The following is a 22,987-nucleotide window of genomic DNA, read 5'->3' as shown; positions in this document are numbered from 1 at the left end:
CAAAATGTACAAATGTGAGTCTAAATATCTGATACTTATTAATACTGCGTCAATACTGAGAACCTTCAATATAGATACGGTAAAAAGAGGATTTTTTGCGTTAATAGGTACTTAAGTAGAATAAGTACCTATAAAAATAAGTATCGGAGAAAATTGAGCCTGATTGTTGTAAATTTCGACTATCATAAGTTGTTCTCGAGCAATAGTATCATGCTAAATGATTCTAAATACATCTAGTATTTATTTTGATGAAATGAATATTTATTAAAAACGTGTTTTGCTTAGTTTAATAACGTAAAGCCACCGCAAAAAACAAAATAATAAATTTAAGAAATGGAAAAAATTGAATTATTTTATCTTTAAGCATTCAGTTTTATGCATTAATTGTGTTGGTATAAGTATTTAAGTTTCGTTTTGTGATTTTGTTGTTTGTTCAATACTGATATATTGATTGCTTACTTTCTACCACTTCACCCAACGAACGGGTATTCAGCTAGTCTCAAGCAAAATAAATGTGTGACAAACGTTTTTGTCCTTTCTGTAGAAATTCAGAGGAAACTCCTCAAACATAAAAAAGCATAGATTTCAGAAATTTCCTTGCATCATTTTAAGAGCAAGGCTAACATCCAGCGTGATACACTTCTAATAGAAAAATAATTTTTTTCTGTTAGAGTAAAATTCAAAATAATGTTTTTTTTATTTTTTTTAAATGTCTCTTTTTCTGTAAATTAAAATTCTACTCCTATACACATATAAAATTACAATTCAGTTAAAGATCCTTTTCTAAACACTTAAATATCAATTGTAAAGAAATTATTAAGATTTTACTGTTTTTAAAGATAAAAACTCATCCTCTCAGTGATCAAATACAAATGACTGTTAACAGGGTTTAACAATTACTAAACACAATGTTGTTCAATATTGACCTATCGATTAATATTGATATTGATTACTTGATTTTTTCCTCACCATACGAAGAATGGATACTCATCTAATCTCAAATAAAATAATTGTGCGACAAATGATTTTGTCCATCTGTAGAAATTTTGAAGATGAATCGATCTACTAAACACATCATGCATCAAAACATTTAAAAATGAATTTACTAAACACATCATACATAAAAAAACATAGATACCAGAAAGTTTCATACTTAAAAACAAAACTAACATTCAACATGATAGACTAAAATCACGTTGAATAGACAAATAAACAAATAAAATAGACAAATAAAATAATCACGGAACAAATGATTTTGTCCAATCTGTAAAAAGTTTGAAGATGAATCGATCTACTAAACACATCATACATCAAAACATTCGAAAATGAATCTACTAAGCACATCATACATCAAAACATTTGAAAATTAATCTACTAAACACATCATACATCAAAACATTTGAAAATGAATCTACTAAACACATCATGCATAAAAACATAGATACCGGAAAGTTTCATACTTAAATTCAAAACTAAACATTCAACGTGATAGATTCCTAATACAAAATTAATTTTTTATTTCAGAGAAAAGTTCAAAAGAAAGTTTTCTTTGAAAAAAAGCGTCACTTCGGCTGGAAATTATTCTCACTATTCCTATATGCATATCAAGTCACAAATGAGTTAAACAACCTTTTCGAAAGACTTACATATCAATTATTAAGATTTGACTGTTTTTATGGAAAACTGATCCTCTCAATGATCAAATACAAATGAATGTTTAACAGGGTTTAACCATTTAAACACAATGAGAACTATGCTGTAGATCTCTTGTGAAGCATTTGAAAATGTCTTTATTAAATTATATTTCCAAGCTGTTTGCTTTCCTTGATGCGTGGTGTGTGGAGACATTTAATTAAAGAGACTTCTAAGCTGAAAACAGTGAAGAATTTTCTCTGAATTTAATTAAATTTCCTCACAAAGGCACTCAGCAAGAGAATGAAGGGAGTTCGCCTCATATACTAATTTTCATTATTTCGTTGCTTATTTGGCAGAACTGTTTGTAGGTCTCTTCAATTTCTCGGTGTGAAATTTCGATTCAGTTCTGCAATTAAAATATCCTAAGTACGAATTCATAGATGTTTACGAAATGCCAGCAAATGTATTATACAAACCGTGAAACATTTCATTAAATCCTTTAAATAAGATCTTACTAAAATTCGGATTTGAAATTGAGAAGTAAATAAATGCATGTCCCGATTCAGTGTCGTGAAAAGATTATACAGTAAGATTAGGATAGGTTGCAATTGTAATAATATTTCATTGCAAACTTTCTGATCTACACAATTAAAACAGTAAGGTATAGAAGTTCATAACTTAAAGATAAAGAACAGGCGTAAGTTCTAATCAGAAAACAAACTCTTAGGTATGATTCTCTGATATGGCGAAAAAGAATTTTCAGAGTAGGTAGCATCAGGAAGACGTGATATAGGTTGAATCTATTTTTCTTCCTTATTCATTTTTTTTTTCTTTTTTGTCGTATGCCTGTTTAAGCAGTGGGGTTGCGATTGTTCCTGTTTTTCAGTGGCGCCATCTATGGCCAGGAATTCGACTTCTGCCACGCCATTCACACAACCACAACCCGTTTATAGGGCGGGTCACATTCACACACATTCACACACAAAGAAGAAAGGACATAGAGCACAGAGAGAGAGAAAGAAACATCCATGCCTTGTCCGGGATTCGAACGCAGGACCTTTCTGATGCAAGGACAGTTCCCTGCCCCCTACACAGGACGGTCGGCCTTATACATTGTTTCCTTATTTAAGATTAAAAACAATTTCTGCTTTAAAAAGAAAAATGCAGATCAAAATGCGTCAGTTAATTAAAATAGAAAAGCACCAGAAACAAAAAGGTACTTTATACGAACAAAAAAAAATTTATTTTTTATTTTTGAAGTTGACATTTTCGTCTCTAAAATGTGAGGGACGCTCGCACCGCAAATTTGAGAGCTGGCGGTAGTAAGTTTGATCCTTGTAGCTGACAAAACATCCGGCGTGTATACGCAAGCAAAAGGTGCATGTTAAATCTGCCCTTGTTGAAAATCCTCTCATTGGTTGTAGTGTGAAAGTTTGCATAGAGGTGTACCAGTTCGTACGCTATCCGCGTCGTCTGTACAGGAACAAAACTACATTGCCTTTCATGTCTTTTAAAAGATAGATCACTAAAAATGGAGCTAGGTGTTAAGTTATGGTTGGGTAATGATGATGTGGAGGCTAGCCGCAAAAAGAAACGTGGCTAGTCATTGTTGAAAATGAGAAAAATTTATTTTTGCCATATTAAATTTGATGTTTCTTTTAATTTCAAATATTCGAACTTGGTTAGAAATATGCGTAAGTATTTAAATTTACGATAAAGTGATGGAACCAAATTTTATCTTAGTAAGATTGAAAACTAAATCTGTAGAACCAATTTTCTACTAATAAAATAAAATAAAAATTTGGGATCTTTTAATTGAATTATTTTTTGATGTAACAATTTGTTTTAAAAGGCAAAAAATATTTTTACAAAGTGATGCGAGTAAAAGTGGAAATCCGTAGCATCCCAAACTATATTTATTCATGATTTTTATCTTAAGATTCAAGACTTTTCCGGTTCATTTACAATACTAAAAAAACTAATAATTTTGCCAACAATATGTAAAATTATATATCTTTTAAAATAAATATTTTTAAAAAAAAAATGACATGAATACGGTCGGAAGCCATCACATCCCAGTAGGGATAACTGACAAATTTCATTAAATTTGCGTTAAAACAAGTAAGTAAAATTTTCGGAAGCCTTAGTTATAAGTGTTCCGAAAGAAAAAGTTACAAACTAATTAGCAATAACAGGCTATGTTTCATGATTTATTACAAAAATTACTCAAACGTTGCTCTCCGAGCCAAAAGCAGTTAAAAAGGAAAGAACATCAACATGAGCATTTTGTGATCTTAAGTGAAATATTCTTGATAATAGAGTTGGTATCTACTGAAGAGCAATATTTCATGAAATGTTATACCCTTGTTTGGCGATCTTTAATTGCTTCTCTTCTAAAGTAGGTCCGTAATTATTCTTGAGCAATTTTGGTGCTGTTATTAAGAGAAGAAAAGTAAAAATCTTTGGCGAAGCTTTTAGTTAAGAGCGGTCTGGTTATTTCTTTTTATTTAGACCTAAATCTATAGAAAACATAGTTTTAAAAAGGAAAAAAGTCTATTAGTATCTTTACAGTATTATCTTTAAGGATTAGCATCTTAGTATACATTAAATAAATTATGTACAATGTAAGAAGATAGATTTTCAAGGAAGAATCAAAATTAATGGATGATAATATAGTAATTAAACTAGCTTCTCCAGTTTCTTCCTCTAATTCAACTACTTAGTAATTGGCTTGTGGTAATAATTTAGACTTTTTAAAAAGTGAATGAGACTTTTATTGCTTTTGCAAAAGAAGCTGCTTTCTGTTTCCCATATTTAACTCTATAAATTTTGTAATAATTATCCTATTTTTCAGAACTACCCGAACTTTGTAAAGTATTATTTAAAAAAGAGATGTTTAAACACGTTGCACGCGGGTCACGTAAAAAAAAGTTTTTGAAATTTACGATCCATACAAAAGTTTAAAAATTGGTAGCAAAACTACTTCGCTTCATCTCTGTTTTTCAAAGAAATTAGCCGTTCGTGATTACCTTAAACATAAATGATTCAGTATATAAGTAATCAGTACTACTCGTTGTATTATTACTACTCATTGTATCAGTACTACTCGTTGTATACAACTATTCGTTGTATTTTTTTTTAAGTTGAAGTTGCAGCTAAGGTGACAAGTTTGCTCCAACTCTTAAAAAATCTTGCCTACCACTTTTTTAGAATTTTAAACAATAACAAGTGTAATACATTTTTTGCAAAAGTTTCCCACATCATAAGTGTTAAAAAGCTTTTCCCTTTCTTTTTTCAAAAAAATAAAATTTATAAGTCTTTTGTGTTTTCGGTAAGATTTTATTTTTGGACTAAGTTTTTATGGAGTTCTTAAGCACGCGGAACAACTAATGTAAACTTCCCTCTTTTGCTTAAAAATAACACACATTTTTAGCTTAACTCTAATTTTAATTACGATTTTCCTTTTAAAAATTGAAATATTAAGGTAAAAGAAATTTAAACTAGAGCTTGGAAAATATTTATTATTCAAATGCATTTAAACGTTTAATTTTTTGAAAAACTGTAGTTCGTTGAATTTACAGTTAGATAACTCAAATGATCTGTATAAAAAATTTTTAACTGCTTAAACTTATTTAATAGGACGATTTCGTTCTTATTTATACGTTTTAAAATGTTACAAAAAAATATATATGCTAGTCATACAAATTAATAACTACCGTCAGATGGGGTGACTTTGTGCAACGAGGGGTGACTTTGTGCAAACGGTCATTTTTTTTTCAGTTTTTGCGTCGTGCCATCTAGGGCATTTTTTTAAGCTCGGTATCAACTGATTTGAGTTGTCAAAATAACGAACAAATGGTTTACCTGGAACTGGCAATGTAAACATCATCGTTCTTGGAAAATTGTGAGCTCAAGTTACAAACAGTTTCAAATTTTTTAACGTCGCAAAATCGGAGGCTGGAAAGTCTGCTCGGTTAAAGATGTTCTAGTTATCTTGGCCAGGAAGGTAGGTAATACTTTATAAGTCTTATCAATTGAGATAACAAATCACGAATAAATTTTTGTTTTTAATCATTATAATGTTAGTAATTGAAAAAATGGCTGTTTGCACAAAGTCACCCCTCGTTACACAAAGTCACCCCATCTGACGGTACATACTAGTCACATAAATTAATAAAGGAAATTAGGAAGAAACTAGCCATATTATACAACATTACAATTGGTGAATATTGGCTGCATTTTGGGCGAAAAATATTGAAACTTTTTTTAAAATTTACGCAAAGTTTAATAGTTTAACGAATAGCTTCGTGCATGCAGTAGTATGTTTCATAGAAACAACATTTGTTTTATTCAGCCTATTTGATAAACAAAACTATAAAACCACGGTAGAATTCACTAATAAATTTTATCATGAAAAAAAGTAATGTAGGGTGAAAATTTATTCTTTCTCAACCAGGAAATTAAAACAAGCAATATTTTAAATGCTTTTTAATTCGAAGTAAAGTTATAATTTTGAACAATGCATTACTATCGTGCAGTAAAGAATTATTTTATTTATTTTATTATGGATTTAGAACGAATAGGTAGGTTGTCTACTTAAAAAATTATTAGTTTTTAATTTTAAAAAAATTGCTGATTTGGAGAAATTCTTCCTCCTAGATGAATATTATTAAAATCAATGAACGATTCTCAATTTTGAAATTTTTTTATCAACCCAGACCATGCAGTGCTGCATTAAATTTTCTAATATTAAAAAATTAAAATTCGAAAGTATTTGATTTTTACAATAAAGTGAATATTTTTCATATTGACATTTTTCATAGCTGTCATAGTTTGTATAAAGGAAAGTAAAATTTTGCCTTACTTCCCTAAATATCTGTTATAAACTCATAACAGTTCTAATAAATCAAAAGATATAAATAACTGCTATAAGCTCACAAAAGCGACTTCTCAAGCAACTACTGAGTCTTCAATCAGCAACCTTAAACATAATAACTTCTCAAATTGATTAGATTTCTTACAATGATTCCAATGAAATCGCAAAATAAATGTGCAGATAAAGTAAGCTTAAATTAAATCTTTCAGAAGAATTTTCAAACTATGAGATGCCAAATGTCCCGCTATGGGAAAGTTATTTTTTTTCCTATTTCCCAATCATAGATTTAAATTTCATTAATGTATCAGTAAATATAAAGTAGGATAATTTCGCACTTATTTTTATGAAGATACAAAATAATTTACTAAGTATGCAGCTTTTTAATGAAAATAGGCAGAATGAGAAAAGTTTGGCTTTTTTTCCATTCTCCTTTTTGAACACAATCCTCAAAAATAGTTTTCTCTGTTATCACCGAAAATCTTTAGAATTAATTCATGGTCCATACCTCTCAGAAACTGGTTCAAAATTTATTGTTTCTCTCTGGGTATTGATTTCTGTTGTGTGATATGTGAATGTAGCCCACTCTATAAACAGGTATTTGTGGCAGTTTGGTGTGGGTAATATTGCTCACCGTCATGACTCAGATTCACAATTGCCCACTGGGTAACGCTAAAAGAAGAGTCTGAGGTGAAGAACGAAAGTTCAGTGCCTGCAGTTAGAAAAAAAAGTATTTAATAAGTTCATAATTTGAGAGGAACGCTTGTTTTTCGTTGAGAAACAAAATTATTGTAAAAAAAATCCTTAGAAATTTGGATCGCCGTACGAGGAATACAAAAGGTCAGTAAAATATAATTGAAAATTCCAAGATAATACTTCAGAAACGTTTTAATATCGAAGAATTTCAAATTTTCTAAAAACTAGCATAATCGTACATACACGATTTCAATGTTGATAGTCTCAATCATTTTTCCATTTAAACAAAATACACATTCAAACACACTTGTCATCAACCAATTATAAAGCGAGTTGATTGGCTCTGATACTTTCGACTACTTAAAATGTTGAATTGTAGCCCATTCATCTCTAGCAACGTTATTAATGACAGTCTTTGATTAAAACATTTCAAGTTAGCACTTTAAATTCAAATAATGAAACATTGTTTACAACCCTACTTGATCAGGGGAAGAAATAAATTTTTACATATTTCTTGAAATGATATACTTTAAACACTGAATAATTGAACATTAAAAAATACTTTTCCCACTTTAAAATGCAATTAAGTCAAAACTCAGTACAAAGTTTCCATGAAAGAACTTTTCATCTTTTAAAAGTGAAGTTCTGTGATAATTACCTCATTTAGTATTACTAATGAGAGTTACAAACACTAATTACCATTAAACTTGATGAAAAATTATCTTGATATTTTATGCCAAATTAGTGAAGGACAATTTCGTAGATTGAATACCCTCTTTTAAATACAATAGATTTTTCTTGGATCATTGAGTCCTCTATCTATTCACTGTACAGAAAAAAAATGCGTTGTAATTGTCATATCCCTTTATTATTTTTGATGAAAAGTTATCAAATAACTTAGTATTTAATGCTTCAAGATTCTGATAATTAATAAGCAATTTCAACTTTCTGCTGTAATTGTCGCAACTATTTATTGCATTATTTATTTTATTTTTTAATTTAAATTTTTAAAGCAATTGTAAGTGAAATAATAACATTGTAACAGTTTTTCGAAGAATAATTCAATTAATGGAATTTTTGCAGTGATTTGTCAAAATCTTTTATCATTAAATAATGCATTAATCTGTGTACAAAACAAATCGTTCCGATTATTTTTGAAAAGAAAAAAACACAATAAAAAATAGAGAACATAAAATAATTCTTACGGAGATCTATCATATTACTCCGGACCGAAAATTTGTATTACATTCTTCCCTACTTCTTGGGAGTAAAGATTTTATATATAAAATGAGATTTGCACGTAATATTTTTTAAAACAAGGACATTTATAATCTATTTTTGCCGAAATGTTCAAATTTAAAAACGTTATATAGAACAGGGGATGACGTAAATGTTGCGGCAAAGTTTCAGGAAAGTTAGGGCACATCATCAGGATTCAAAATGCATAGGAGCCCATGTCCAGAAACATCATCGCAAGGTGTGCTTTCCCATTATAACCTTTTCAGATGCATACGAAAATAAAGTTTATAATAAAAAAATTGCTCCTAGCGGCGTATGACGGCATTTTCGGGCATGAGTTTTTATGTAGTTTAAGTCTTGATTATATGACTTGTAAGTTTGTCGCAACCTTTATGCGTTATCCTTTGTAATGTATAACGTTTTTAAACTTGTGCATTTCGACACATCTTAGACAAAAAAGATCATTTAAATAAAACTGCAGCTTAAAAAAAAGAAACAGATTGTGGATTTTAAACCAGAGATGCGAAAGTATCTTAGATTTGTAAAAATTCTCATGCAACAGAAAGCAAATAAAAATTGTTTTTAAGCGTTATCATCATTTTGATTGAGTTTTGATAATAAGGATTAATTGATAAATTTTACCTTTGTTTTCAGATTCAATTTTGCCACCTACTTTAAAAATATTAAAATTTGGAAAATATGAGAAAGAAACTTGTTGATTCCCAAAAGCATGAATCTGATTTCTACAAGTCTCAAATATAACTATAGAGACATAATCAAAATTGCAAAACAAACAAAAAATATTTTCATGAGTGATTTGCTTTCGATATATCTTGTGAATAAGTTATTGATGTCATTTTATACAATTCAGAAATTTTAACTTTTGCTCTTATGCTTTTTCTAACCTTAAAACTAAAATTATTTTTCTAGAATACGATCAAATAAACTTTACTAATCTAGGAAAACTAGATTTTGGGTTTGATTTCGTAACATAATAGAAAGTTACTGGCAGTATCATTAGAATATTTAGCATGAATCTACGGATTATGTAGATGTCAATGTAATGTATAAATTTTAGACATTAGACCTAAATAAATTTAAGGTATTAAAATTATCTTTCAGTACATGAATGAATGTTTTTCACAGCAAATATATTAATGTTTCTCTAATCACATATTTCTTACAACATATTTCCAATAGCCCAAAAAGAATACATGCATATAAAAATTAGAGAATTGATTAAATCGCTTTCGTTTTAATATACTAGGAAATGAAACTAATTTTTCTTAATAGAAATGTTCATTTCAAAAATTCGATGCATTCGTAACAATAAGATATATTACAAAAAGAAATCAATAGTTTTATTTATATTCAGTAAGGATTAGAGTAAGTAGGGATTTTTTTAGTACAAAATAATTTTTTTTCTCGAAAATATTAAAAAAAAGTAATTAATAAGTTATTTTACTTGAAAAGTAACATTCTTTATGAATTTAGACAAAATTCATAGAAGAGAAAAGCAAATAAGACTATTTATAATTACAAGGAATTAAAATAATAAGCAATTAAAATTTATGAGATAGAAACATTTATGCAAGAATTTCTGTCTAATAAATTATCTCAAAAGTAGGAAGCTTCTCTATTTGCAGAAGATTTTTACCTATAACTTAATTAAATAAGCAGACATGTGCCAATTTTTTTCTCCATTGTTTATAGCAGTATCTTTATTTGTTCGGAACGGCTTCATATTGGATCGCATTTTATTAGAAGAATGCTTAGAAAAGAAGGATAAAATTATTCACAGTTTCTTTTTCTGAAAAAAAAAATTGATGGTGGAATATTTTATGAAGCTTCTTTATGCTTTTAAGCTGCACAACGTAGACAATGACATAAAGCGATTGAATAATGGATAAAAAAAAGACAGTATTTCTCTATAAATGCATATTGAGCTATACAAACAGGGAAAAATATTTTATTTACTTGAAGATAACTTGAATGACTGTCTAGGGATTTTTGTGGAAAGCCATATTTTTTCTTAAATTTGGTTATTTTTCATTGTTTGAAAGTTTAAGGATAAGAAAAACATTTTTTATGCTTTCAAACTCCATAGATAGATTTAAATAATTTAATTTAAACACAAATAGAAATATGAGATTTTTTCATTAAAAAAAAATTCTCTCTATTTTTTTAACGAAGCATAGAAAAACTTTTAGTTTTCATCCAATTAAACTTTTGCATGCACTGTACTTCTTCGTGCTTTAGAAATAAACTTATTAATTAAATAATACTAATTTAAACATATTTTAGCAGCTAATTATTTAAGCAGCTTCACTGTATTGAATTCAAAGTTTACTTCACTTCATTTTTTTTAATTCAAGAGTACAAAAAATTAAATGGCTTTGTAGATATGGTCCTTAAAAATAATAAACTGATATTAATAATTGCAGAAATAGTTTAAGAGAGAACAAATGGTGCCAAAAAATTACTGTAATTACTTGAAAAATACAAGATTTACTTTCTAAAATCCTATACTTTGTTGTGTATTTTTAAATTTACTTATGTAATTTTTAACGAAACTTTTATTTTTCAGTGTAGATTAGAAATTAAAAATAAACAACCACAATGACAATTTTAACATACATATATAACATATTAACATACAACTTATATATATATATATATATATATATATATATATATATATATATATATATATAAATACAAGAAAACACGAAGAAAGTTAAGAAAAACAATAAGTTTCATCTATTGCGCTTAAGCTGCAAGTAAACAGAACTCATTAGATAAGTTCAAAATGAAGAATAAAACAAAGAAAAATTATAGACATATGAAAAGAAAAAAAAAGGGGGGGATAATAAGTAAAAAAATAACAAACAACTGTTTATTTAAAAAAAAATGAAATGTTAATTAAAAAACCGGAAAAAAGATATAATCTTTTCTTCAGCCCACAAGATTATATCCGCAAAACAGAGTGCTTTCCGATATTGTATCAATAAAGCCAAAGCAAAATATATTAATACAATAGTGTGAGGAGCACTCAAAAAATTTTTTTATAAAAATAACAACAAATAAAATAGATCACAAAAAGTAAAAATAACATGTAAAAACAGATAATAAAAATAATAAAAAGAAAAAACATTAAAAAGGGGGTACTATAAAGCGAGTAGCAAAATGAGATCAACTTACATGGATGGATATTTTTCAAGAATGATTTAAAAATGTTTTCGCAGAAAGATTGCCAGATTACAAAATATGAAAACAAAAGATGAAGTTTCTTTTTTTTTTTTTTAATAAACTGCTGTTTGTTATTTTTTTACTTATTATTCCCCCCCCCTTTTTTTTCATATGTCTATAATTTTTCTTTGTTTTATTCTTCATTTTGAACATATATATATATATATATATATATATATATATATATATATATATATATATATATATATATATATATATATATATATATATATATATATATATATATATATATATATATATATATATATATATATATATATATATATATATATATATATATATATATATATATATATATATATATATATATATATATATATATATATATATATATATATATATATACGTATTACATGCATTGATATATTTTTTTGGCCTCAAACAATGTTTGTATGTCTGTATGCGCAAAAAAAAACGGAACACCCTAAATAGCTTTTAATAAAATGATCCATCTTCACGTTCTAGAACTCAATCTTAATCTTATGAGGGGGTGACCTCAAATATGCTAATTCATGAGAGCAGACAATATTTTAAGTTACGAAATCAGACATAAAAGCGTACTTTCTCTGAATGGACATAGTTTTTTTTCCGACGTATTCGGATTTTTTGATCCCCAAAATATACGAGGAAGGCGCAATCTGGGAAACATAGGTTATTCAGGAGAGCAGTCCGAAGTGTAGACAACTTAACGCTAATTTTAATTTTTGCGTATTTCGTTATATCTGGAAAACATTTTAAGCTAATTCAAAAAATTTTGCACACAATTATAAAATGCGTTTATTCAAAGATAATTCCGTGCAAAAAAAAATTTTTTTTAATAATATAAAATTTAAAAATAATACAAAAATAATGACATGAATACCAATTAGGAAAACTGAATAACTTTTAGTATAAAAAAATTACTTATACATAAAAAGTTTTAAAAGATAGTTAATCAATATAAATGTAGTTAGTGAACAATGGCTTATATCCAAAGATTATTGAGTAGAAATAGCTTGTGATATTTTTCAATTGATGACATATAACCAAACTACAATAAATTTATCCGATTGCTTTTTCCGTTTGAGTTGACCATATTTTTAAGTAATCTTCAATGCAGCGAAAAGAAGGCGCCGTCTGGAGTCTGCCTAAACAAAAGAAAATTCTGTGAATAGCTATCGTACTCTTAGTAATGTGACATTAAAATAGTTTTGATAATTTGTGAATCATTCATAAATCTTTTAATTTCTGTAATATTGTTAACAAGATCATATTTTCTATGTAAGGAAAAATATTTCTTTTATAGACTAATAAAAGATTGAGATTTAAAAAAAATTTTTTTTGCTTTGAATTTGGATTTGAATCATTTTCTACCTAAATAAATCCTTAAAAAAAACATTTGATACGAAAAAATTCCAGTAGTGAGACTGAAAACGTATCAATACTTCTCTTTGACATGCCTGATCCCTGGCATCAATATTTAGATACTAAAGTATTGGCAAGTATCAATACTTTCTCTTGATAACATTAAAAAAAACGAAATAATAATTTGTAACAATACACACTCTTATAAGATAAATAAATTGTTGGTTATGTATGTTAAAATAACTACATTGTTCCCCTTTGAAATAAAAGGTTTTTTCGTAGTAAAATGATTATTTCTAAACTACCTATAAAATAGATTGTAAATAGCACAGACGGTCCACTTTGACATGCTAGAGTTTTAATAACAGAAACCAACGAGATACTGAGAAATCAAAAAAAAGTTTGAACAATAACAATATACTTATCCTTAATACTCTACTTATGTCCTTAGAAAGGACTCCCTACCACAAATTCTAAGACCATCTGCTGCTATAGAAATAAGAAATAGCACATTTCAAAGGAGAGAACTTTCCACTCCTCTGATTCCCTTTCTCTCACGGACTCAAACAAAAGCCTGTCTTAAATATTGATCCAACATCCCTACTTGAAATAATTAAACCAGGTGAACATAGTCGCTGCCACTGCACCAGATAAATAGAGAGTGGAGTTCTTTCCATAGACACTTCAGAATACAAGATGGTTGAAACTAAATTGATTATACTCAGAGCATCGTTGCTTCGGTTAAACTGAACGGATTCGAGAAAGGATTTAAATTTTTGTTATTGATATTGTAGGTGGGGTTCGGTTCTAATTGAAAAAGTGGCTCTAAGTCTCTTCAAAAAAAAAGATAACAGCTCAAATGCTTTATCCATTCACTGCCTGCGTCAATATATATATATATATATATATATATATATATATATATATATATATATATATATATATATATATATATATATACTAGCGGACCCGACAGACGATGTCCTGCACACACGTCTTTTAATTGGAAAATTTCAAATTTTTTTGAATAAGGTGTAACAATCTGGATCGTTTTGATGCAAATTTTTATTAAAAAGTTATCATATTATCTAACGTCATTACATATATCTTATCACAATTCAACCAATAGATAGCGTGTGAGTATGTGTATACTATCAGCGAAGCTAAATGTAGAGGTTGTTATAAATCAAAACTTAAACTTATTTTAATTAAAGGTAAAAAAGTGAAAACTTGAACTATTCTATAACAGATATATTTTTTCAATTAAAAAAAACTTAAGTTATCGTAAATCCATTAGATGTATAATATTTTTGGTTAATCCTTCAGGAGCATACACAAACAAATTCGAGGGTTTTCCAACTCTGGAACGCGCAACATATAATTGACCGTGAGAAAAGCACGGGTTTTTTAAATCTAAGCCACAAATTTTCATTGTTTGACCTTGTGACTTATTAATAGCCATAGCAAATGCTAAGCGGATTGGAAATTGCAAACGTTTGAATGGTATAGGCGAATCTGAAGGAATAATTGGGATCCGCGGTAGAAGTGCAACTTCACCTTGAAATTTTCCACTTAAAATAGTGGCTTCCAAAGTGTTACCCATGATTTTTTTACGACCAGTCGCGTGCCATTACACAATTTCGGAGCATTCAAATGTCTAAGCAAAATTATAGGTGAACCAATCTTCAATCGCAAATTATGGGGTGGCATTCCAGGTAAATCCAGTGAATTTAAAAACTCGGCAGGATAGTTGACAACTTCATCAGGATCAACAACAGTGTCAATCGATTTGAATGTAATTTCACTACCAGGCAATGATTGTTGCACTTTAAAATTAATTGCGTCAACATCTAAATTTTTTGCGGCTAAAATAGCTCGCTCACGTAGCCATGCATGATTAGTATAATTATGTGGCAAATCAGGAAAGATACTTTTTATTAACTCCTCTTTGGTAGGCACCATGTTGCAAAAATTCTGTGGGAGTCGAATATATTGTGTATCTTCATACAATTGAATTTTACCATTGCCAATGTCTAACAGTTGTTCAGAGAATCTCGACGCTAATGGGTCATTTTGAAGTTGAACACGCATATTAAGAGTAAGGCATAATTTACTGACACTTCGCCACAGATAAGATTCTTTCAAACATGCATTTATTTCGTCCGCATATGTCGCACGTGGAATGACGGGTAATGTTTGTCTGAAATCACCTGACAGCAGCAGTAGAGCACCACCAAAAAGTCGAGTATTATCTTTGATATCTTTTAGGGACCTGTCGAGAGCTTCAAGCGAATGCTTGTGGGCCATTGTACATTCATCCCAGATAATAATTTTACATTTTCTCAAAACTTCAGCCATGCCTGAATGCTTCTTTATGTTACACATTGTTTCGGGATTGGTATGAATATTCAAAGGTAATTTAAGTGCTGAATGCGCTGTCCGTCCACCATCAAGTAAGGTTGCTGCAATACCTCATGAAGCAATTGCCAATGCAATATGATTTTGAGATCGAATGCGCGAAAGTATTAGTGAGATGAGGAATGTTTTACCAGTGCCACCTGATGCGTCCAGGAAAAAAAATCCACCTTGTTGTGCTGCAATTGACAGGTTAATTTGATCATATATATTTCGTTTCTCAGCAGTAAGCAATCGTTCATTGTTAGCAACAAAAGTAGTCAGAGAAGTCATATCAAACTGGTGTTCACGTTGAACGTCGCTGTTTATGATATCTGCTGCTTGCCAAAATTGGCGCTGGCATGCCAAAATTTATGAGCGGCATGTTCGAAATAAGAATACAAATATCCTCAATCATTATTAATGCCTTGTTATATATTTCTGCGGAGAATTCAATACTGAGATTTTGATTAGTAATTCTAATCCGATGCAAAATATCCTCACTCATTGAGTCTTTATATTTATTCCACAGAGCAGATGCTTCAGACGGAAAACACGTTGTCAATATTATTGAAAATAATTGACGAATTTGCTGTGGAGAAGAGCTCAGTGCTGCATCTGCAAGTGTGAGGTCCCAATGGTTATCATCCTCCAATAAATGTAACTCACGACACGCATCAAAGAAATTGCCGTATAAAGTACCGTTGACTATTCGCAAGTATTGGAAGGATGTCGGTCCAGGAACGCTAACCAATAACAAATGCAGAAAAAAGCATTCGCGTTGCATAGGATGAACTGTATATAATCGTCCTAAAGTATTTGTCATAACTAAGTCGGCAAATCCTGGGACTGGAGTGCCTCATTTCAGTGGTTCCCAACTTTTTGATTGTTTATTCCATGTAAAAAATTTAGGAACATCAGTATACATTAATGTCTTTGCAAATTCACCAACAATATCTTGTCGATTACAAAGGTTGAAAAATTCAGTAAGAGTTGTTTATGGAGCTGTTAAAGCTTGTTGTAGTGCATTCTGTTCTGTGAAATAAACACGCTGTCCATTTTCAAGATGCACAGCCAAGTGTACAACAGCAGGATCACTTTCATGTATAGGAAGTGTAAAAATTCGCCAAATAGCTTCATTACTACTTATGTATCGTCCCATTTGATAACGTGTTATTTCGCCATTCTTATTTACATTTTGAACAGCAAATATAGCTTTATCACTGCCCTTATGAACGTACTTACAAATGTACTTGATAGACTTCACCGAACTGCATAACTCAACGTTTTTGCGTGCTTTATAGGTTTTGCACAGCAATGGTGAGTATGGAACCACCCAGCGATTATCGATGTCAACTCTTACACCGTTTGAAAGACGCAATTCATATGATTGACCGCCATTGTCAACATCTCTACGACGGTAAGATGAATAACCATCGATATTGGTGATAGTGTCAGTTTGACATGGTTTAGGAAAATGTTTCGTACATTTTCCATTATCCATACATGGTGACATCATGTTGAGAGAACCACATGGACAATGGATCATATTAGTAGCCACAATGTCAAACAATTCTTGATCAACATTCGGAATTGGAATTTCCGCTGAAATAATTTTGTCAATTTCTTCTGGGCGTACTTTGTCCACCAACCAAATCAAAATATGCGCATGAGGTAAACCTCGTTTTTGCCATTCAGCAGAATAAAGCCAACATCGTGTTTCACCAAATACCGAGTGATGTGTAATCAATTTCATCAGAGATTTCAATTTTTGTTTGAACACACGTGCAATGACATCATGGCGATGCATCGATGTTTGACCTGATAACAGCAAATTTTTAATTTCATTCCAGTTTGGATTGCACGTAAATGTGATAAAAAGATCTGATCGGCCGTATGCGCGTACGTAAGTCATGGCGTCTTGAATATATTCTTGCATATGACGAAGACTACCAATGTATGATGATGGAAGAATATATGCGGTACCGATGTTGTTGATATCATTCGTTGCATCTACGTTACCGATTATGGCGTCACGCAAATGAATGTACTCCTCAGAACGAAGTTTCGCTTGATTAAATTTTATATAACGCAATCGCTCACCTTCGATTTTTACATACATATCAACAATGTACTGATGAAATGAAATAGCTGTCTGCATCGGAGAATGTTATTATCTTCATTTTCACGAATCATCAACAGGTATGCGTAGAAATTCATCGCACTAACTTTCTTGATTAGTTCTTCACCTGTAAATAAAACTATTTATAAGATAAACAGAAATAATTGGTTCAAAAAAAATTATGAAATAATCTATAAGTTGTGCCTGTTGTTGGATTCCTTTGTTTAATATTTAAATGATATCCATCTTCTCCTTCCCAAAATATCAACGGATATTGCAATGCTTCGTAAGAACGATGATTGTCTTGAATTATTTGTATTGTATTATCTCTGCGTTGTATGCGAATATCTCGACTTTCACATGGGTCACCAGCCATAACAACTGCAACTTCATTAACAGCTGGAACATTATATGTGCCTGCTTGCTCGCCATAGGGCACTTTGTCTGCTTTAATAACAATGGCGTAGTTGTCGTTTTGCAGTCTGTTGGAAAGAGTCTTGAACAATCGTATCAATTGGTTATGGTTTTGCAAGAACGTTTCCAAAATGTCCACAATTTCTCGTTCCTCCATCTGCTCTATATGGTTGTATACGCATCGTGTATAAGTTTGTAGCTCCTCATCGCCCATAAAGTAAATTTGTAAGAATTTTGGATCGACATTAGGCATTGGAAGCAATGAACCAATTTGGTGGTACACTTGACCTTGAATCTTAAATGTAGATTCAAAATTACGACCATCCTCATTATGAACAATTTTTGTTGCTCCAAATGATGTCATTTGAAAGCAAGAATTGAATTTACGAATTTTCCGCAAAAACAATTTCGATTGCGATGCGGTTCCAGCTAATAATGTTTTCAAAGGTTCCGGTGGTGGATTTAACGGTGGAAGTGAAATATTTTCAGATGCGCAATATAAACCAGCTCATTAACCTTTGTACTTTAAAGCATGACAATATTGACACTCGTTGTCCATACTACCGATTAAGATTAATGCATGTGACGAATAGTCTATTTCAGGGTCATATTCAAACGCAAGACGATTAAGTGATGCTCGTATCAATGCTCGATTATCTTGCATTCGCCGTTGGTTACGTTCTCTGTTTTCGTTGGTCGCTCGTTGGCGTGTCTCTCGCTGTCTTAATGCATTTGCACGAAGACGTTGATTGCGTTGCTCTGAATTTTCATTTTCACGTGAAGATGCGACTTGATTTCTTGAATTCACATTATCCGTCAAGTGTTCTTCAACTGTTTTATTCAATCGACGATCTTGGGCCAATTGTGCTCTTCGAGTTCGTCGACCAATATTTCTTGCTCTTCCATGAAGACGTGGCATTTCTTTGTAAAACAAAATACTGTAAAATAGTACTTAAAAAATATGAGTAGTTTATTGAAAATGATATTTTAATTAAGTAACAGGACTGAAAAGATTTATTGTACCAAATTTTAGATAAAAAATGTGTGATTTTATTTTTTTGCTTTTTTTATTTAATACTTCAAATAAGAAATTTTAAATAAAAACAATTGAAAAAGTTTTATATGAAATCAATTAGCTTCACAAATAAATTTATGGGTTAGAGCGGTTGTTAACCAGCGCACGTATAAATTCGATCTAAAATTAAACAAAATACTCACTTCAATTCCGCACTGAATCTACAAAATGTGTAGTTTTTTGCATTTTTAAAATGCACATTTCAAAACTTTCCAAACACAATAATAACACGAAATTACAAATTCTATTCAACGACTCTTTTTCCTGCTCCCTATTAAATTATATGTGTATCAAAACAAACTAAAAAAATATTTACAGAAAAACAAAAGTTTTATGACTTTTATTATTTTTATGCTAGTGAGAACCAAAACAATATGGAAATGAATGAGGTAAAAATTGGATCCAACCACGTGATTTCCCGGCCAATAAAAATGTAGAGTTAAACGTTTAGCGCTTTCTTGTTGGAAGTCGCATAAGAAGTATAACTTTTAAGAAGTAGAATTTTTCCCACTCAATAAAAAATTGAATAAAAAGCAATTGAAATTGAACCGAATTGTGAATCTAAACCATTCTCGAATCCTTCTGAAAGTACACAGAAAATTTCATTTAAATCGGTCCAGCCGTTTAGGAGGAGTTCAGTGACAAACACACGCACAGAAGAAATGTATATATTAAGATATATATATATATATATATATATATATATATATATATATATATATATATATATATATATATATATATATATATATATATATATATATATATATATATATATATATATATATATATATATATATATATATATATATATATATATATATAATACATAAATAAATACAAGAAAACACGAAGAAAGTTAAGAAAAACAATGAGTTTCATTTATTGCGCTTAAGCTGCAAGTACTCATTAGATAAGTTCAAAATGAAGAATAAAACAAAGAAAAATTATAGACAAATGAAAAAAAAAGTGGGGGGGGGGAATAATAAGTAAAAAAATAACAAACAGCAGTTTATTAAAAAAAAAAAAAAACTTAATCTTTTGTTTTCATATTTTGTAATCTGGCAATCTTTCTGCGAAAACATTTTTAAATCATTCTTGAAAAATATTTCGACCATGTAAGTTGATCTGATTTTGCTACTCGCTTTATAGCCCCTTTTTAATGTTTTTCCTTTTATTTCATTTTATTTTCTGTTTTTGCATGTTATTTTTACTTATTTTTACTCTTTGTGATCTATTTTATTTATTGTTATTTTTATAAAAAATTTTTTGAGTGCTCCTCACACTATTGTATTAATATATTTTGCTTTGGCTTTATTGATACAATATCAGAAAGCACTCTGTTTTGCGGATATAATCGTGTGAGCTGAGGAAAAGATTATATGTTTTTTTTTCCAATTTTTTTAATAATTTTTTTTTTATATATGTAAACTATTGTTTGTTATTTTTTTACTTATTATCCCCCCTCCTTTCTTTTTGTATGTCTATAATTTTTCTTTGTTTTATTCTTCATTTTGATATATATATATATATATATATATATATATATATATATATATATATATATATATATATATATATATATATATATATATATTATAATAATAATAATAATATAATATATATATAATAATTTATATTTGAAGTATCGTTTTGATTCGAACATTCAAACCTAAATTACATGTTTTTAAGTACAGTCAATTTAATCATATCCTTTTGTACAAAGGCACTAAAACTGCGTATCGTCAGTATACAAAAGAATGTAAAGATCAAGATAGAAATTTGTCGAGAAAAATTTATATTTAAGTAATTTTGTGACTTATATTTATTTGCAAAATAAGCAATAGAATAAATTAATCTTTCTGATACTCCAAATTGCACCTAATTTCTCAAAAAATAAATAATTTTTGTTTAATAAATAATTCCACAAGCTCTTACTGAAAATATTTACTCTTAAACCGTCATGAATTTCAGACGAGTAAAACTATTTGCTAGTGATCATTTTATTTTTTTCACACTAGCTCTGAATGAAATCTTCAAACAAATTTAAGTAAGAAAAATTTATTTTCAACCGTCTCTTTAATGTTCCTATTTAGGCAGAAAATAAGCTGGCAGACTACATTTAAAACTTTGTCAAAATGGAACTTAGATGTCAAAACCCATTCCACTCCAGGATTGAATCATCGCCTTAATTGTTTCATTTCTTGTGGTTGATGGCCTTTTGGCGGAATGACGTCGTGCCAATATAACGCCTTTGGATCATTAATTTCAAATATATCGTCTTGGAAAGGAAAACCAGAAATGGCATGAAGCCCTAACATACCTCGTTAATGAAGATGTTGCATAATTTGGGTTAAGAATGAAAAGAAGAGCTAATAGTTCATTTATCAAGAAGTTAAGTTCGCTAGAAATTACTTATCCGGATGATAAGTAGCTTTTTACACTAAATTAGTTTTTTGTGTATATTTTAATATTTTTTACTACACTTATAGGCAAAATATTTCATAAATAAAATTACAGATTATTTACGAAATAGATATACGTTTTTTACCTTATCTCAAAAGTGCTTTTTGCACCTTAAATTAATTTTTAGTGCACAGTTCAATATTTTTCACTATACGTATAAACAAAATATTTTATAACAAAATTACAGATAATTTAAAAAATAGTTATGAGTTTAAAAACTAGTTTTTTTTTTACAATTTAGGACATTTGAAGTTTTTTAAATAGTATTTAGAAGGGGGTAAAGAAGATATAAAAAGATGATTCGCTGTAAATTTTAAAATATTTTAGTCGAATGCCGAAACTATTTAAATATGTTTATAAAGAAAATAATCATTAACTAGTCATGATAATTTTTGTATTTATATATATTTTTGTATATATATATATATATATATATATATATATATATATAGATAGATAGATAGATAGATAGATAGATAGATAGATAGATAGATAGATAGATAGATAGATAGATAGATAGATAGATAGATATAAAATGTAATATACATAAAGACCTAAAAGGAGTAGCTCGAATAGATTGATTAAAAAACATTTTGCAGAAACAATTTAGCAAACTCTCTCATTAAATAAAGATTAATTTCTGAGAATCAAAGTAATCTAAATAATATAAAGAATAAGTACACCAAAATTCTTGGAGCAGTTGTTGTGATGTCTGTAGTCGTCACTTTCCATCATCATTAACAAATTGATGACTACTGTCTTTAGTAACGGAAAAGCGGCGCTGCCTCTCCATCCAGAGAGTACATAAGAACTTTACTATTTGATGCTTAGAACAGAGATTTTGCAGGCAGGTAATGCCAAAAGTACCATTTTCATCAATTAAAAGAATTATAAAAAATATTGTGAGGAAAAGCTATGATGCTAATTTTTGTAGAAGAAATCAAGAATAAGAAATGGAGGTATTCAATAAATAAAATTCCGAACTTCCCCTAGCTCCACTGCAGTGGCGGCGTTCCGTCTGGAGACTGGACATGACTGCCTTGCTAAACATCTATGCAGAATTGGTATATTTGGCAGTCCTATGTGCACTTTGTGCAACCAGAACTTTGAGATGGACAAAGATCATTTGCTCAGTTGTTCTTCATTAAATGAAGAAGATTTATTCAGTCGATATTGGCGAGCTAGGGAGTTGATGCAATTGGTATCCAGCGACTGATTCTCGTTCATGTTTAAGTGGTTCACGTTTTGCAAGTATTTATTGTTCTTATTATTATATTGTTCTTATATTGTTCAGTGGTTCAGTTTTTGTTTGATATGCTCCAATCACATGCATCTTTGATGCATGGGGGTCAATGATGTAAAGTCAAGTGCTTTTGCAATAAAAAAAAAACTATTTGATGTTTTTTTCTAATCTTCTGTTACCTAATTGCTAGCATGTAATTTTGTTATAGATGCGTGT

The 22,987-nt window shown here is 29.4% G+C and overlaps 2 protein-coding genes across 2 annotated transcripts; both read right to left on the bottom strand.

Moving 5' to 3' along the window:
• Positions 1–14,629: 14,629 nt before the first annotated feature.
• LOC122270396 (uncharacterized) lies at positions 14,630–15,442 on the bottom strand. The gene has a single exon (XM_043047528.3). It carries the CDS (start codon positions 15,440–15,442, stop codon positions 14,630–14,632), a length of 813 nt encoding a protein of 270 aa, XP_042903462.3.
• Positions 15,443–16,448: 1,006 nt separating this feature from the next.
• LOC122270395 (uncharacterized) lies at positions 16,449–17,612 on the bottom strand. The gene has a single exon (XM_087166872.1). The coding sequence runs from the start codon at positions 17,610–17,612 to the stop codon at positions 16,449–16,451; it is 1,164 nt and encodes a 387-aa protein (XP_087022998.1).
• Positions 17,613–22,987: the final 5,375 nt, after the last annotated feature.

The sequence above is a fragment of the Parasteatoda tepidariorum genome, chromosome 6 (genome assembly GCF_982258835.1).
Source record: "Parasteatoda tepidariorum strain Cologne lab strain chromosome 6, Ptep-v5.0, whole genome shotgun sequence".
Lineage (NCBI taxonomy): Eukaryota > Metazoa > Arthropoda > Arachnida > Araneae > Theridiidae > Parasteatoda > Parasteatoda tepidariorum.
Note: the sequence above shows the minus strand (reverse complement) of the source record. Positions and strands in the feature narration are given on the sequence as shown.